General features: G+C 41.1%; 1 protein-coding gene across 1 annotated transcript in view; it reads left to right on the forward strand.

Moving 5' to 3' along the window:
- Positions 1–19,419, forward strand: part of LOC111251187 (uncharacterized) — a 140,698-nt gene that overhangs the window by 50,234 nt on the left and 71,045 nt on the right. The window contains exon 2 of the mRNA XM_086990489.1: positions 11,457–12,599. Within this exon, the coding sequence (XP_086846615.1) occupies positions 12,506–12,599 (94 nt within the window). The 5' untranslated portion in view covers positions 11,457–12,505. The remainder of the gene's footprint in view (positions 1–11,456; positions 12,600–19,419) is intronic.

Genomic DNA, 19,419 nt, shown 5'->3' on the forward strand with positions numbered 1-19,419 from the left:
ACTTTAATAGGCTGTCCCGCGCATGCTTGGTTAATTGGAACGATTAGTCTTGTTTTAAGCTAACACGCACCTTCACTTTGGATCGATCATACGACAACTCATTCTAATGGCAAATTTAAGGTAACATTAAGAGTAACATGGTTGTCTTAAATTGATAGTTTCCAGAAAACGATAAATACTCGGAACATTTCCTCCAAGTTAAAACATAATTAACGCTGTCTCAGAAAGAACCTTGAATCTCAAACGTAGCTGAATTTTCTTAGACACAAACATATATATATATATATATTTTTTGCATTATCTCAGTAGAGAACAAAATATATAAACTAATTATTCCACAGTCTCTTCTTGTAGACATTGAATCTTGTAATTATGGTAATATAATCTTCCGGTGATTACTGGTTAAGAAAAAAATTTCCAACAATCTTCGAGCGACCATAAGGGTGGCTGGGCTTTCGAAACAGCCATGTTGTTTTCTGGTCACCCGCGTGCACGTGTAACCTTCCTGGGCTTAGTCAGTACATAGCGATGCGATACATAGTGGTTGAATACAGAGTTATAATGATTAAGTTATAATGCAACTTATAATTTGTCTCGCCCGTTTCGATGGTGAGTTTAGAAATTTCGGTGGATATAGTTTTATGGAAATTGATTCTAGTTATTGACGTGCACCATGAGTTTTAGCAGCTGGCACATGGAAGACGTTGCCAATAGAGTCATGTCAATGGTCTTGCTCTCGGCACATATATAAAGACATGAAAAATATGTGTAGCACATATCTGACCTCAAGGAAGATAGCATATGATATTGTTACGTTTGTAGCTATATTGTTATAGGCCAGGATAATGGAAGTTATCAAGCCTGTGAACAAAGAGGCAGAACCGTACCAGGTTTAATAGACAGCTTTTATGGCTTAGATAGATATGTTTAATAACAACCCATGGCTGTATTGAGAAATAAAACGATTCCATTTGCATTTTCTTTGCTGCTGTTGGTGGATAATTTTTAAATGGATAATGTAGTAAACAGTTGTCTATAGTTATCTGCGAACAAAGACCAGTGGAATTTCTTGTGCTTGTAAGAAGTAATATGTGCTTTGAAGTATCGTCGACGTTCGTCCAAAACAAGCTTTAAAAGTTCCACAATATATATACATCGCACTTGATTTTTGCGCAGCGCAACTCTAATCCTAATCGTAGGTGCGTATGACCAGTGATGGTCTTTGAAGATAGAGAACTTAATTCCAGTGAAAAACTGTTTTTGATAGACGAGCAAGCAGACTTCGTTTGAAACACTTCTGCAAGTACGTTAAACCATAACAGCTACAGCTTTGTTGCTTTGTGTAACCATAACGGCTTGTTTTAATTTGGCATACATCTATGCATCCGCATTGAAACCCCGAAGCTCTGCCGCATTTTTTTTTTTGTTTCGTCTATCACTTCCGTTTTGTCATCGACTTTTGCAAAAGTGCGTTGTTTTCCGTTGCACAAGAAGCAAACGAGAAAAAATAACTATATTCGGCTTTTTCTGACCATTCCAATCAGAACACGAGTAGGCCACATTAATATTGCAACGGGGTTGCAGAACTATCCGCTTTCTTCTTTTTTGTTCCACTAAACGACTCGCCTTTTTGCATGAGCCTACGATAGTCTATATAGTCATTTTTTACCATCCCTTTGTGGTGGACGCGCAGTATTTGCTAGACAGGTAATCGCGTTCATGTGTCTGCATCTCTTTACCCTGCCTAAATGAATCGGTGCGTTGAGAAAACGGTCACAACACTGACTTTTGGGTTCAGTGCGGCCGCCTTCGGTTTGCCACGATTAACAGGCGAAACACCAAGGCAAGAAGGAAGAATTTCTTTGCCCGGGACAGCCTGCGAACTTGTGTCCTAACAGACTTGTTCTTTTCTTTGTTAGGCGATAGATAGGCTGCAAGAGATGGTGGGCACGGCGTATCGTAGCGCACGTCGAGGGCATCCGTACCGAGATCTCACTTCCTGATTCTGAGTCTTATTTTCACGTTAATTATTTCCTTAAAACAAACTCTCCCATAGGACAACGCTGGAGACGACTGAGGAAGACGTATATCTATGGACGAGTGATGTGCCATTTATCCATCTTCTTCAATGTATTTTTCACCCCGTAGGACCTCAGCTCAGGTACTATTAAATCATGTTTCGCCATCACCATTATTTGGTCAGAAAAAGTAATTGTCTCGGTAAGTCTGGAAATGTGAAAACGGTTCCATCATCTAGCTCCTTTATAATAGCGCTCCAGGAAAATTCGTCAACGACCCAAATACGTTCCCATTTCTGGATAGACTTCAGTATTGTCTGGCCTTTTGACCACTCTTAATATTTACACGTTAGAGTCCGCGACTCCATATTTTGCTTTACTTAAATGTTTCGTTGTGTTTAGGGGAACAATCTAGTTAAGAACGAAACGGACCCATGTCAGAGGGAATCAGCCACCTCTGTTCAACCCGTTCAAAAATACCAACTTCATTTACTCTATGTACTATCTATTGTAGCAGAGCTTAATAGGTACGTTATATTAAAAACCGTTTTCCTGTATCGGTTGTTTAACGAATATTTTCAAGCGTGTTAAATGAATATCATGTAGTGAATCCCTAACGAAAACTTAATATTTCCAATATCGAAAATTTAGTTTGAATTTCTTTAAAAGCAATCGGAGTAAATGACCTAAATAATATGTTCAGGAGCGATAGCGTATTCTCCTCCTCCTCCTCCTCCTCCTACTCCTATTTCACCACTATATCAATTTAAATTTCATAAATTGCTCTAATAGTGGTTAAGACTATTTACCTAAGAGTAATTAAATATTATAGAAATAAATATATAGAAAATATCATACGTACGTCCCATTCAACGTAATGATAGAAATTTATGAGCCAATAGTGATAAACGATATCAGCCCTTAGTTAGCCGCCATTATTGTTACGTCTCAATAACTAAATCGCGCTATAGCAGTCACTGTACCGGCGTTACCTTAAAAGCCGCTACAGGTTATGTTTCCTACAGGCCAGACCTCCTGCCAACTACCAAAATGTGTCTCTAGTATATATCGTTCACACCATTACTTAGATGGAATGCGCACGACGTCATCTGTTTTTCAGTTTCTAGTAGGATTGACTTTGGCTACACGGCGTTCATCTTGGGACCCGGCGACGATTCGATAAGACAGAGACTTTAACTAGCTGTGTTCTCTATAAACGAATACTTCTGATCTTGCTCTGCTGAGAGAAGTAGCGAGTGCTGGTAACAAAGCAAGAAATAGAGTGGAATAAAGCAGGAACAGAAGACCGTTTCTTTGTCTGGTTTTTCTGATGCCTCTAAATCGGCTTCCGATTCTTAGTTTGCCTGTTGCTCCAAGGCTTGGTTGTCACCACCTGCACTCACCATCGCTGCCATGACGCGGACTACCCGTCGCTTCGGGTAAGCTTCGGACCTTGGCTTCTTTTCTTGCCTTACTATTCTAGACAGGTTTACTTCACGCCCACTACGTGTGGGAGCTAAGCTTTTTGGAACTGCCACACTGTATGTTGGGGGTACGCGGTAGTTTGCGGCTATCGACAGCACTTACGCTACCCTAGACAGCTCCTGCTGTTGAACGAAAACCTCAAGAATAGTAACGAAGTCATCGTTCCGCCAAATGCTGCAGAGTATTATATAATCTATGCAGTAGCGCTTTGGATTCCCATTCCTTACAAGCCTTACATCCGCCAACATCTGCACAGCATGGCGTATTGATGCTTCTACTGTGGTTATTCTAAATATCTTATGGAGCCCGATCGATAACACCAAACGGCCAACCAGTCTTCTCAACCTCACTTTTTCGCACAGTTGGTAATTTCAGCCGCGAAAGTGCCAGCCAAGCTATACCTACGGGGAGGAGGGGGTAGATCTCATTCTTTCCCATATTTCTTTCTATTATTCTTCCCATTCGTAGGTGTACCACCTTCATTTATGCCATAAAATCCCCCTTTTACTCGCGGTTTCCTCATAAGTTTCCAGAGCTGTAATTTAGGTGATTTTTTGTCGGAAGCCTCTGTTGAGACGCCGATCACCTACCATCGTGGCCGTAAGGAGATATGTATGTGTCCCTTAATCAGGCGTTATTTTGTTTTCCGTAGCAGTAATTAACTGAATCTGTGGTCTCTCCTGGGTCACTTAGTTAGCCGGCCGACTGTTCCATCACTTTTACGGGTGGCATTTTCGTCATTCATTTTGGTGTATTTGTGCACTGAGGCGGAGGAGATCTGCTTGGTCTCTGTAGGCATTGGAAGCGTATCTGTGACTCGATTCGTTTTTTATAGTTTTTCTAACGCAGTTCTTGTGTGTATCTCCTTTTTTCGATCTTATTTGAGCCGACGTTCAGTCGTCCGCTCACCTGCTCGAAAGCTGATTCAGCGGCAGAAACGAACAGAAAACCCCTTGCGCGCCTGCTGTGTTTGTGTGTGAGTGTATAATCGATGATCGTGGCGTTTTTCAATCCGTTCCGTTGCTTTCTAAACGCTCAATGCCGTTCGTTGCGCCGTTCCGTGTCCGCCACGTTTTCCGTCCCCACTAGCATCGAGTCGAGTTCGACTCAGCGAATCGGTGTCGGTCGTTCAGACTCTTTCTTCTAACGTAAAGGGGAACTTCTTGATTGCTGGCCAATACGCAAATACTAACGGGCTTCGGCAGTCTTTCAGAAAGGCTCAGGAACGCTGCTGATGCAACAAAAGCAACTCGTAGCTCATCGTCTTAACTTCCAACTGTTTCAATTGTTCGCTGTTTGAAACGTGCTGTTGGTACAGTCAGTCTTACAAGTTCTTAGCCTTCTGCAGTCGGAAATTTCGCGCTCACGATTCTCGCCTCAGCACGGAAGGCTTGTTGCAGGCGAAGACCCCAAACTCTGGTTAACTAGTACGGTGGATGGTAGTAAGCTAACTCCTAACCAGAACGGCCCGAAGCCGTATTTGTGCCCTTGGAGATGAACGCCTCTGGAGGAAGAAAGGAGAAATAGGTGAGAGCGATCTGAAAGGCCTGAAGGACGAGACACGACTTGGACCAGAGGCAAACGTGGTTTGAACGCTATGTTCATAGAGATGCGCCATGCCACTTTGTCCGCGTCTATTCTTTGCCCTGATCTAGGAAACAATATTGCGAAATTTCACTTTGGCTTTTGTTTCTGTTTGTTTATCTGAGCGTGTCATTGACCTGACACTAAGTGGAAAAACCTAACGTCAGTTATGTCAGGTGACCTGACACTTAGGTTAGGTTAGTAACCAGCTAGAAAGCTTTTTGCTTTTCGCAAGAAGTCATAGATGTTTGTAAACGTAATCTAACGTAGAGCGAAACGCGTTCTCACCTACTGTTTGAAAACGCTGCAACAATAATGTTTACAATTAGTAATCTGGTTCATAATGCCCGTTCGTCCGGCCGACAATGAGGAACCATTTTTGGTCCGCATGCGTCTGTTTGAAATTGGCCAGTCACCTTGAACTATGTACGCAGCCTGAACTCGGAAATCGAAACCAGTTTATACCATTATCAATTGGGAAATGTATGATAGTATATATAGTAATTGCTTGATTTAAGAAATAGTCACGGACCCACATTTTTCATTTTTTACATAAATTCATATGAAACGTCTTGATATGGATAATATGAAGGTAGTGTTTCGAGACGACCGTTACATTCCGATGATCCCAATCTTTATACAATTTTTTGCCTCGACTTAGACCTTCCAATAGTGGCTAACGGCTTAATTCACAGTAAGATTCAATTAAATGCAACGTCTCTGAAATAGAATAGGCTAAATGTTGTTTTTTTGAGTGCTATGACGCCTCGTATGGGTAATAGTACATCGCATGCGGTTATTTAACATGTGGTCAGAAATTTGGCGGCAATACAACAACACACGCCAATTAGTAGGCGCTTTGTATTCAGGGGACATGGATTCGCTTTCTATTTTCAGACATCCAGGTCAAGTCAATATTCGTCCTATCATTTGCTTCATACATCCCGAATCACTTTTATGTAATAACAGTATTTTTTGTTTTTATCAAATTCTTGTTGTTCCGTGGAAAAACTCAGAACAATAACCCAATGGCATTTACTATAAAGTTTCTCCTTGATGAAAGTGGCCTAACAATATTTATTATGAGTTTATTGCTTCGATCTTTCTATTTGTCATCTACTGATCTTAAATGTAAGTGTTTACGTTAGAGTTTTACGTTCGATACGGATCCCAATTTGCAACACCAAATTTTTGCTCATGTCTAAAGTCTGGAGAAGCAAAGATATTTGTTCAACGTTCGGCAAGAGTTTATTGGTATCGTCTAATGGATACCCTTTGCCGTCGAATACGGCCGTCGGATACGTCGAATACGGAATGGTTGTCGAATATCTGCTTGACAATCCGTATTCAAAGTGTAGCCTCAGCTATCGAGTCGTTTTTATATACACCACACCTATCGTAGAGGCTTTTTGACCTTGGCAAAACACGAATAGGAAGTATCAATCGAAAGTGTTGTTTCTGCAACTTCACCCTACCGCCTTTAGAGCCTGAATTCAAGGCGAGATTCTGCGACCCGAGCCAAACGATGACGACAGCCTTACACGGCAACAAAAACTTTTCACTACTATATAACACGTGGCCAACAGGAAACGAGAAATCGGAAAAGGATGAGCGATAAACGAGAACTTCGATTACTTATTTAACAACATAGTACGTTTATATTCATACCTGTTATTACGCTCAAGTGCTTAGGGCTATCTCCTAGAGACGCTTTATACTTTACCTCTGACTGTTTCGGACATAGGCCTGTTTACGTGAGATGTGCAGTTCGTTTTTGCTTTCGTTCAGTACTAGCAGGATTAGCAGCTTGTGGATGAATGCAGCTAAGCTGCCGACAGATTTGTCGCGCACCGAGGGCTGAGGCAATTTTTAGTTATACATGGCCTGGAGCTGCCATGGCCTTATGATGGTAGGCGGAAGGAAGAACATAATTAGTCAATTTTTGCAAACCAGTTAGGATCCAGGGGCGCTCGAAAGATGTAGACAACATTTGACAGCAGCCATAATCAACGAACGGCAAGAGCATGTTAATCTACCCATGTGCCTATAATACACTAGGAGTGAGGCAGCCGAGCAGAATTTATGTGTCCAATACAAAATGCCCCCGTAGTACAGGCGGTCTCTCCTAACAACAGGTCAAAGATCTTACAAGGATTGTAGGGCAACGAACAATACGTAAAAGAGAAGCAAGAAAGAGGACCATTGAATGCTTGTCAGTAATATTACACATATGCAAAAAAGACCGTCAAGTATTACTTTGTGCTTGATAATAATGGAATGGGCAACACGTTGGGGTAGGTGAGGAATAAGACCAAATCATGAGAACAACGAAAACGATAGGCCGTTCCTGCTTAATAATAATAATAAGCAATATTTTACTGATTAATGAGGAAGAGATCGGAACAGCTTATATGATCGTTACCTGCATAGCTCTTTTCATATCTGCTAATCCACTATTAATACACCAAGTATAATGATCGATAACGAGCGCTTCCGTAAAACGCGACCAGGGCATTCTGTCTATTTAAAAAACAAACTGTTGAAAATCGTTCAAGCAAACGAGCAACTAAAACCATACATAATATATATATATATATATATATATATCACGAAACTACTAAGGGATACTTACGCTTTTAATGATACAGTTATACTATTTTATGAATAGAGTGGTTAATAAGTGGCTTTTTTTTTTGATTTGGTTATTCCAAGCGTATCCTTGTTGCATATTCGTAAAGCATTTGGTACCCGTAATAAGGAAAGATAAAATGTACGCCGCAGCTCTGTTCTGGTTAAGAAAGAACTAAAAACACTACAGTAAATAAATATGCCACAAAATGTGTTAAAAGCAACCATTTAGAAAATTAGGGTTCCAGTAGAAAGAAGTACGATAAAAGAGACCTGCGGTGCTGACCGTTTAGTCATATAATCCATATGACCTCCATAATCTCCAGCTTCATAACTTCATTGCGTCCGGAAAAACAGAGCTTGCATTTATTTCAATAAGGCCTAGTAACAGCCTGTGGCTAAAACGCGCTACATCGCTCGTTTAAAGTACGTAACGAGTCGAAAAATAAAAGCTAAATGCTCTGAATTACTTGCCAGTGCAAGGGAGCAAGTACTACATGTCCACAAAGTCACCTATACAGATACATAGATATCATAAAAATATTCTCACCCCCAGTCAATTGTCAACCTCACTTTTGGTTGAATAAATGGCATATAAAAAACATCAGCTCTATTGGCACACCGCATCTTTGCTTAAGGCCAATTTGCTCAAAGAATAGTTGGAGACAAATTAGAGAATTTTTAAGACCATTTTGGACCGAATTCACTTGCAAGTACAACTTGTCGCAATACTCACGTCTAGGAATAATAATAATAATAATAAAGATAACTTCATTGACAAGTTTGCAAGTATAAAACTGCGCCTATTAATATTTACCGTATAGGACCGGAACCTGAGATCCTATGGTTCTGAGCGTCTCGGGTTGCTTCTATGCTATGCCGGCGGGCATTCGAAACCAAAACCTCGCAAAAGTTATATCGCAGGACGAAAAAGTCAGGCCAGAATGTTGGTTAGGAGGCGCTCTCTCAAATAGATGTAACCACGACTTAAGATAGACCAAGATACACTATTATCTCCTAGTATACACGTAAGCTTCCTAAACGTTGTGTACATATAGACGTTAACTGGCTGTTAGCGTTGCTACCGCGCTCCAGGAAGGCCCGACAAGCAAAATCTCCCAGGCCAAGCTTTATGGCAATAGATTACGACGCGGAAAATCGCTCTGCTAAAAAGATGTTTATCTAGCTTAAGCTTGTGTACAATGACTTCCACATCTTTATCGCTTGTCTCAAGCTCTAGGGGTTAGGTGAAGCTTAATATTAGAAAGTAATAGATTGTAACAGACTAGGCTGTGAAGCTTAGAAGCGGGTATTTACCTAAATGAGCACAATCTATAGTTAGACCTAGTATTTGCAGAATTCCAGGAAATTTCAAAGCAATATCCGATTACGGATTGTTATCTGTTCTCGGCATGGAAAATTATTGGTGCCTAATATTTGTACTTTAGAAGAAGTTCTGAGATCATGCAATTGAGATTCTGCAAAGTGAACTTAAACTAATGTTAAATAGATACCTAGACATTTTGTTGAATTGATTTGAGCGTCTATGTCTATTTTATTATATGATTTTTAGGACGCGTGTCCAAATTAACTTAAGTGGAAGATAATTCTGCTGCGTGTGACTTGGGTTGCGAAGCCACGATATTATCGTAACATCCATAACGGAGTTCGCTAAACTTAAGGACGCTCTTTCTTATCACTATTCCGTTAATGATTCCTTGCTTTGACGTTGGTAAACAATGATATATTTGTGAATATAATATAAGGCACAAAAGATGAACTGCGCACTAGCAGATTTTGCTCATTCTTACTTTCCCATATTATTTTGGTCCCGGGTTTTACGTTGATTTTGCAAATTTCCAACGTGTCTTTCGCAACATCATTTCAAATCGTCAACTTTTATGTTGCCACCCCCTGCTACTTCTTCAAGTTCTGCTATGGCGTTGCTTCATTTTGCGTTCCGCGCAACGAGCGGTAGTTGGTAAGCTTCAGACATTATACGGGTAAGCACAACTGGCCATGTTTCGGAACAGCTGCTTGTCAAGCCAATAATATGTCAACATACTCGTCGGTGCTGGAATAAAAGCTACGCAAGAAAGGCCTCCTTTTAGGTGACTGACATCTGCTCATTCCGCCATGCGTTAAAAATTCGACTGGCTGGCGCGGTCACCGTTGGAGAAAGCTTCTCTTCGCAAGTCCTCTGGTGGCCTAAAGTAGTCTTCGATCGAGGCAACTTGCGTCAAAGACGCTGTGAGCTATCTAGACGCTGTAAGGGAAAATTGCTGTATCAGGAAGAGCACCAAAAGTAGCCAAACGCTACTGAAGCCAAATAAACGCGTTTAAAAGTGTCCCATTGACTGAAGGGAATCCGAGGTCTAAAGTGACGAGGCTAACATAGATCAGTCAATTTTTGGTCTATGCATTCGATCATTTCATGTTACTTTTGAAATGTACGTTAACAAGCATACAGAACATACACACACATACAAACAAGAGTCCATACATATCACAATACCAATTGAGGGCTGGCTACAAAGATATCTTCATTCTGACCCGAATAAGCAAAAGTATAGAACAAGCAATTTTTTACAAAAGAAGAAAAATAATATGACACCTATTTCCTATCGTACTAATGGTCGAAATAACGTGGGAACAAAATCATCAACTGCACAATTCATTTTTTCTCTGAAGCACACTTCTCTTTTTATGATTCGGAAAATCTGAGGTCTAGGATCAATCTGTTTAGTTCGCACGGCGGCTGCGCTCATGATTCTTTCTGATAATCTAACACTCAAAGGCCAACTCCACGGACCAGACATGAACAACAAGAAACCTACTAAAGGTTCTTTTGCTAGGAAAGGTTGTAACACACCGCCTGCGGCTGACAATCGTTACATGAGTTTCCTATGTTCTGTTTCGTCTCCTTTTAAGTTATATAGGCTGCTGGCCTGACGCCGATGACGCGAAGCGGCTGTCGCCTCGGTAGGTTTTGCGGTACACAGATTAGACGGCCGAGGCAGTGCCGGCGAAAGGCTAAAGCTTCAATTTTTATACCTCGGTTACGGCAGCGGTATGACGGCAAGGAAAGCAAAAAAAAAAAAAGGAAGGACATTGAGGAAGGGTGGATGAGGCAGACAGAAAAGGACTGATGCGCCGGGCCTGCTTTCGTAACTTATGTATATATATATATACAAGATACAAGAATATCTTGAAGGAAAATCTTCATTTCAATAAAACTATTTGAATAACCACGGTAGCCATTGTGATGACCATCGCATTTTACACATATACTAATTGTTATGGCACTACTGCAACATTATGGGAATATAGAAATACGTTGCACAGTTAAATCTGCTCATTGCGATAATTATCGTATATCCTATTACCTTAACAGATGTGAAATGAAGATTTTCAATAGATTTTTCAATGTTACTTTTAGTCTATTACATATATTTAATATATATATAAAACATATTTTACATGTATATATATATATATATATATATGATTTCTGTCTTTGAAAGTTTAATGCAAGTATATATGTGGAAGAAAAATATTCCTATGACAAATTTTAGAAATTAAATACATAAAGTCTATAAATTCATTTTCGTAAAGACCTCTAGGGTAGGATAGATGCGCGTACTATTCTATAACTAACCCATTGTCTGTGATTCTATTTGAATATTAACAAATATTCTTACGTTTTTCATATTTCCTTCTATTTCGGTACGATTATTACAGGTGGCACATCAATTGAGTGGCGGCCGAGTGCGACGGCACGCGCGCGCACTGAACAAATCATGCGCAATCCCGGCTAAAATGGCGGCAAGACCCCATTGCGCCGCCGTTGAGGGGCCTCGTCGGGAGAGACTGCGGCCCGGGAGGCGGGGACGGTTGTGGGGCTCAGGGGGACAGCGGCAAAGACAGAAGCAGGGGTACCCGTACACTTTTGCCGACGTCGCGGTACCCCAACAGGATAGCCGGGTGGCCCTTGTACAAAAAAAACAAGCGGCAACACAGGGACCATTGCGTAAGCCAGTGGCGTCCCCCAGGCAAGAAAATCCACTCATGACAGAAGCTTTAGCAGTAGCAACAGTTTTAGAAGACGACGAAGAAAACCGGCCCACAACATACGACTTCCCTAATCGTTGTCATATCGGAGCGAACGGAGAAGAACAAAAGCGACTACGGCAACAGCACGAACAACATCATCAAAAGGACAAAAAAAAAGCTACGAAAAGTAGAGAAAAAGCGGCGAAATCAACAAGCGCTCCCGTCACCGTTGTCACAGCTACTGCATCTGCAGCATTTACGTTGTAGGAGTAGAACTAGTAGAATGTACTGCTGTGCGTCTCTGCCTTGACCTTGTCCTAACAAACGATAGGTACGACGCAGAAACGTTGCTGATATTACTTGGCATAAAGGTAAGAAGGAGAAGATTCTTCCACGGTTGCAACGAAGCCGAAAACGCAAAAGTAAATCTAGAGAGTAATCACAATGATATAGTTTTGTACATTGTATGTATTGTAAAAGCAAACAAAAACGAAAGCAAAAAGGAGAAACAATATAAGAAGAATGAGACATACTGTATTTGCGTTGATGCGATCGTTTGTCGACAGTGACGTACAGCGGCAGTAATAGCAAAAACGAAAAATAGTTGGTGTGCCCGACAGAAGAAAACAACGTATGATGTAGTAGGTCATTGGGAACAAGCGTCAAATAAATGCCCGTCGAAGTTACAGAGCAAATTTTTTAAAACAAAAACAGTAGGAAAGAGGCGGACCATCGAAATGACTGAGGAAAGCCGGCTTACAGATCAACCATCACCCGCACGTCAGCAGACATCCCAGCATCGTCTGAGTGCAGGAATTTTACCGCTTACGCGTAAGTAAACTCGAGTTGAAACATTTTGTTCTTGAAAAGGTTTTTCGGGTATTTCATTATAGATAGGCCGAGGAATACATGTGAGTGCCAACATTGTTGACGAATGGTGTTGTGATGAGGAACTGAATGAAGATTGTGATATTTGCGGTTGTCCAGAAGGTGCTCGTCGTATTGTATTTCGATTTAAAAAATAATTAGGCTTACCTTGTCTTTTTTTTCAAAATTTACTTTTCTTTTCTCATATTAGTTATGGGTGGTTACATGATTTTAGTGATTTCCATTAGTACCATTTTACCAGAACTAAAATTATCGTGATCTCCGTGAATATAGTGGGGTCCAGATACAGATATGTATAGAAAGAGAGAGAAATAAAATAGTTTCAAAAAATCCTTACTGGGTGTTGATAACCAACGCTGCCATAGACGAAGAGCATCCCTCTATCAACAAGGAAGTGGGCTTAAGGGGACAAAGAGGACAAATGACGATAAACTGTTACAGATATAAACGGAGACAAGGTCGGCATCTGGTAAGGAGTCCATTATCGAAAACTCCATAGTAAGCGATTAGGCTTCATCAACCAATCAGCAGGAAAAACGCAAACAAGTATTTGCGTTTTTCTGTTAAAAATGTGTGGAAATGGTTCTCTCATTGGCCTATTGGTTGTAATTATCAACGCATGCTGAACGTTTCACTGCTAAGTTAGCCCAAATGTGAACACTTTTGTACTTAGTAATAATATACTCTATAATCTTATCCATGACTAGCCCGTGGGTTGCCTTTTGCTCAACCTGCATCCATCAAATACGTGCACATTTGTACAAATCTATTTGTATCAACTGTATTTACTGAAGCAATTTCAATCAAATATCGCATACTACAGTTGGTTTCATTTATATGGGTATCCTTTTCAGCTGTTTGCTTATATAGCTATAAATATGTACGCATAAATATCATTATAACGTCCGTCCATGTTCACGGACCTATTCCAATTACGATACTAATGATTAAAATCATCAAAAGTCTTCGAGGTCACGTCTGTGTATTGCTTATTCTATGATTGTAAGGCGCATGCACTGCGTTGAATGGCAATGCCAAACACCGCACGCGGAACGTAAGTTGCGTGCAAGAATGTCTAGTCCACACAGGAGGCATTCGCACGTGTGGACAATGCCGACATCACTAAGGCTTGGGGATGATACGCTAGATCGTTCCACGGCAGAACCCACGAACATTTTGCGGGACGCGAACGGGAAATTGTCGTCGCCCAGTCGACACCAACGAGCATCGATATTCGATCGGTATCACCGGCATCCACTGTTACAGAAGTCTTAACGTTTTTTATTCAGCTCGTGCACTTTTCCACCAACTATTCTAGCATCCTGTGAGTGGGATTAGTGCCGGAGAAAGTGCTGCGGCGTAGCTGAGATGGTACAAAACAGATAGAGCTTGCCAGCGGGCTTCGACAAATCTTAAAGACATCACTGCCATCAGGGCCATACCCCGTTTGTTGAAGCGTGATGGACTCGCCGGTAGCCCTCAGAGATGACAACAAGTATTTGGTAGCTGCGTTGTGGTGTCAGCGAAAGTCAACTCAGATGAGCAGCTAAATAAATTATAGAGTGAAAAAAGTGCCTAACAATAGGCACAAGTCTGCATACGACAGAAATATGATAAAAGCGATGTGCAATCCAAATTTTCAGGCGCTTGCCTGAAACCGCATCTTCTACCAATTTATTCTTGTGCGTCTATCTGGCTGAGGCAAGATAGACTAGGCCTACGTTGGAAGGGCGTTTTCCTGGGTAGTGTTGAAAAATAATGATGAATGCTTGCGTTTGATAAAGTAGTACTTGATAAAAATTTTATCATAACGGGACGTTTGCCGTTGATCAGAAGCTTTCACAAGTGACTTGAATGCGCTTTAAATGACGGTCAACTTGATAACGTACGGTAGATTTAAATCAACATAAGGTTGATTTAAGGGGAAATTGGGTGCATTTTTTTTAGCTCAGGTAAATTATCTCACGTAGCCATGAATACGGGCTGAAATGTTTTCGGTTGCTAATCATTAAATTTATTTGCATAGCTGTACTATGGACTATCGACGGGAACCTGTCCATGTACCCAAGAAACGTTTCCAGCATCTATTTACTGCCCGAATAAAATTAAATTCGACCTAATTTTTCACTATCGTACTTAAAATTATTGAATCTATAAGATTTACTTGACTTATGTACGAAGAACCACTCATACAATCATGCGAGATACGGAACCGTCCGTATCCTATACAAGGGGCTTCGTTGGAAATATAAATAACATAACTAGAGATAGACTATCTCTGTGCATGCCTATTAACAGAATTCGAGCGGGAATAAAGGATGTACCAACGATGTAAGAACTATAGAAGATTTTCAGTTTCAGACAAGCTCTCTACTCTGGCTATAGTCATTCATCGTTAAAATTCTCTGTCTTAATATAAGGTTAAATTCATCACAACGTGCATGTCAGCCGCTAAACTAAACGTTGAACTATAGGACGCGTGATTTCTTCGAAGGCTAGCTCGTCGCTTATCCGTGAACTCGATATTGAATCATCAAGGTGGCAGCGATTAGCTAGAATATTACCCCTCAGATTTCAACGTGTGTTTCTTAGTTACTGAACAATCATTTGATTCCCCTCGAATTTCTCGTATTTTAATTTGTGGCTTTGATACAGGCTACGCCGCAACCTTCAAGGGCTATCCGTAATCTCTGTACGAACCTTTCTAATTCCCTCGCCAGCCTGGGAGCAAAATTCGTAGCTTCCAATTTTAGACTCTTTACACCCCTTCTTTACCTTGCCGCTGCCCCCGGGGCACTTGCAAAAGCAGACAGAAATAGGCCAAACCCTGGACGACTAAATAGTAGCTGTCCATTTTTCACGAACAGTAAACGTATTGCACAACTATTTGACACTGACATCTGGTCGTTGTGCTTCATGAATCAAATCGGTCCGGTAGCCCTTTCCTTGTACAAGACCGAATTCTACGAACTAGCGGCTGTGTAAGGAAAGTTTACCCGAAATAATTTCTTTTTATTGGTGGCACGAAGCAGGAGTACGCATACGACACACCCCGTTCCATTTGCAGACGACAATGAGGCTGCTGCACTCGAAAACGATATTCTGCACCATTGGAGCTTTTAGAAGGTCGAAACAGGATATGAGTAGGTAACTCCGTTGTTACTATTTATAATGATGTATCATATGTGCAATTATACGCAACATAAGAAGGACAAAACGACACAGTCTAAGAGACAATTTTCGCTACGCCGATAAAAAAAGTCACAGAATAGTGGTGTCTACTAGTGGAGGAAATTGCAGATTTAAGAGCTAAAGCTTTTGCCATAGCAAAGGAGTAATAAACCCTTTAACAGGTCGGAAAAAAGATTTTTAAATAGAACATCGATATGTTTAGGAAGCACTGAAGAAGCACAGTGACGTAAACCCCATCCAGTCATTTACATTTAATCTTGTTACTGCATTATCCTCTCATACAATATGGTAATCGTCGTATTGGCGCAAAGTTGAGGTTTTTTGTTTTTTCGTTTTTGCGTCGTTGAACTATTCCGTAGCAGAATACAACTACATTTGGTCTTGTCACTACTAAAAAGAAGACTTGATCATCTACAGCACTATTTTATTAACTTAGCCATGTCCGTCTTACGCACCCTATGCGGTAGATCTTTATGCAACTTCCATCCGCAGCAGGTGAAGTTTCTCTGCCGGGTATCTGAGACTTTAAGGGTCGCTTTTAAAATCAGGTGCTGCAAAACTATAGAGTATGTTACATACTAGACAGGTTCTGTGAAAAGTACCGAGCTGTGCACTTTGATCTGCACGCCAATAGCAGTGGATCATATCTGGTCTGACGGTGAACAATAGTTCTGAAGGATAGCATGTAAAATCAGGTAATCTTCCCTGTGTTGTCTGTTCGTCTACCAAATAACTGCGTTCTACGACCACTTTTCAAAGCAAAATGCAGTGGAACTTGAATCATGACAACCACCTCGTCATAATATCAGTAGATAAGTTATGCTGATTATTTAATAGAATTAAGAAATACGCCCGATTAACTCTGTATATAATGTAATACCATATAATGTGCTAATTAACCGCATAGATTTAAGCGAATAATCAATTTTTTCCTTGCTATAGCCAATATACCTGAAGTACAGTACTGTCACCCTAGGGGATCGATGCTTTTATCGCCAATTCGAACCATTAGTCTATCTTTACGGTATTCCATAAGTCCCCCAAATCAGTTCTACGGAAATTACGCATTTTATGAATTTGGCGCATAGATAACCTAGCTATTTTATGTACTTCCCAGCATACTTCAAACGACAATTACGAAACCAGTAGTTATGAAGTAGCATTTATACAAAACACGAGCAGATGGCTGTATGCCAGAAGTTAACGACAGCGCAATCGATACAAATCCGATTCCGCACAATTTGACAATACCCACACAAGCTTCTTAACCCTTCACTACTTAACACCATACAGTGTGAGCGTAAGTTCTCCTTGCCCCAATGGGCAAGCAGTGAAGCAAGGGGAACCTACGCGTTGAGGCTGATACCTGACAAACCGCATTCAGCCCATTTAGCTGTGTACGTGCAGCCGATGTACACATGCAAGAACCGGTGTGCGCACATGCATACTAGTTGTGAAAGAATGGGGTAGGTAGGAAAGATATGGACGATGTGAGCACGGATACCCCCTAATGATAATATTTAAGTCAATCAGCCAACCAGTCAAGCGGCTGGGTATAAGGTCATATGCGTCGTAGAAGTTAAAGAAATTTTAAAAGTGGTCGTAAAAAGAAGCTTTTTTTTTAGGTAGATGGCGTCGGAGTAAGGAGGATTTGCACACAGTAAGATCAGCTAGTCGATATCTTGTGCTTCATTCCAGCCAATACATTGAGTCGGATTACGGCGTTGCTGCTAAGCGGCCAATAGCCCCGCATATGTGGCTTCATGATAAAAGCCCGACCGTAGAGTGGCTAAATGTATACATGTGTGGTATGCTTAGGCGTTGAACAGACCAGGGGCAATGTTTTAGGTCTATTTTGCTTCGGAAACGAAACAGGTTGCAGGAGTATACTAAGGTCATAGTTCATCATGGTAAATATGTCAAAATATATGGTTAAAAAGCAGTTCTGAAGTACAAAAGCTTAAAAGGCAAACCTTACCTATTTTACTGACATAAATATATATAAACAGCATATATAGTTACGCTGGGAGTCAGGTATACTAAGCTTTTAATAACTAAAGGAATTCTAAGTCGCTAAAGGTTCGTACAACAGCGGAATTATTTTTGTTCGGAAGCGAGCCACCTTGTATTAAATTAGGTACAGAATCGAATCTTGCTTTACTGACAGCCTGACGTGATTGAATTGACTTTTTAGTGCTTGAATGCCTACACAAAGAGAAATACAAATAGAGCTTAGTGGTATTTAGATACGATCTCATACAGCTAAAGCCTAAAGCACCGCAGTTAAATCCTACACCAGAAGAGCGAGCTACCATCGCCATTTTTTCAAGAATGTGACCTTCCTATCCATAGACCTTTCCAGCGTTAGGTAGCGGGATGTGATCGAACCAACTGCCCTCGCTTCTTTCGTCCGTTCATTCACTTTAGTGCTTTCCGGACAGCTGTTGGGCTTCCGTCTTCTAGTCGCGACCACACCCATCGAAGGCCTGCGACTTATCTGTGACTTTTAGGTCTGATAAGACCCTACAGTAATGCGACAGAAAGGCTGGAGAAGAGTCGCGGCTTGGGGAAACGCGGTTTGCTACCAGAAGCTGACAGACTGCCTTAGGAGGTAGGTACTCAATCCAGATGCCTCGACTCAGAGGACCGCTTTGGAGCGAACAATTCGAACGCAAGCCTGTAGGTTTTGAGCCTGATTTCAGCCTTCTTTATTCTCCGCCATCCTGAGCTGACAGCTCACTCTTTATTGTCTTATACGCCGTATGCTGTCTGATATATAACATGACTAGAGCGGGTTAGTATATCGAATGAGGGCCGTGGTCATTTTTGGCATATACCTCCACGGCGCATCGTGAAAAGTAGTGGTCAGACAACGATATCCAAGGAAATGAGGGCTCCACTTGCAAGCGTTCAACCGGTGAATAAATATATCATCAATTCGCGCGGTGAAAGGAGCTAGTACTAGTTAGGAACCAGTAAATGTTGGAGTCCTTGCGTTAACGGAGGGAACATGTTTCAACCACGGGTCTAACTATCCTATTTTTTTTACCGTATTTTTTAAACTTCAGTTTTACGAAAAGGTTAGAGCCCAGTTAACCACGGCGTTGCTCTCGCAGGCATCTGGTTGTCGCGTTTCTCGCGACCTGTCAGCATCAGAACGTCAGGACCTCGTGTCAGCGCAATTCAGTAGCTCAGGACTTACTGGAGATCAGGCAAAGCTACCTTTCTCCCCATGCACTCCCCGTTAGCTGACGTCGCCCATGTAGAGCGTCGCATTTGTTACCAATATTATAGGCTTGCGTTTGGGCGTTGCCAATTTACCTCCACATAGACATATTTGACATCCAGTTAGGCTTAAACTGGTTGGCCGACCCTAAAGAAAAAAAGGCAAGTAGTACCTCAGACAACAAAATAATTCCAAGAAGTGCTTAAAATTGCCTAATTTGAAACGCAACAAATGCGTATAATGAACATTGGTAAAAAGAGATATGAAAGAGGATTAGCCAAAGCACAGTAATCGACCATATATAGAAAGTAAACGTTTATATGTACTTTAATCCGACAACTTAAG

Source organism: Varroa destructor, unplaced genomic scaffold (genome assembly GCF_002443255.2).
Source record: "Varroa destructor unplaced genomic scaffold, Vdes_3.0 BEIS01000005.1, whole genome shotgun sequence".
Taxonomy (NCBI): Eukaryota; Metazoa; Arthropoda; class Arachnida; order Mesostigmata; family Varroidae; genus Varroa; species Varroa destructor.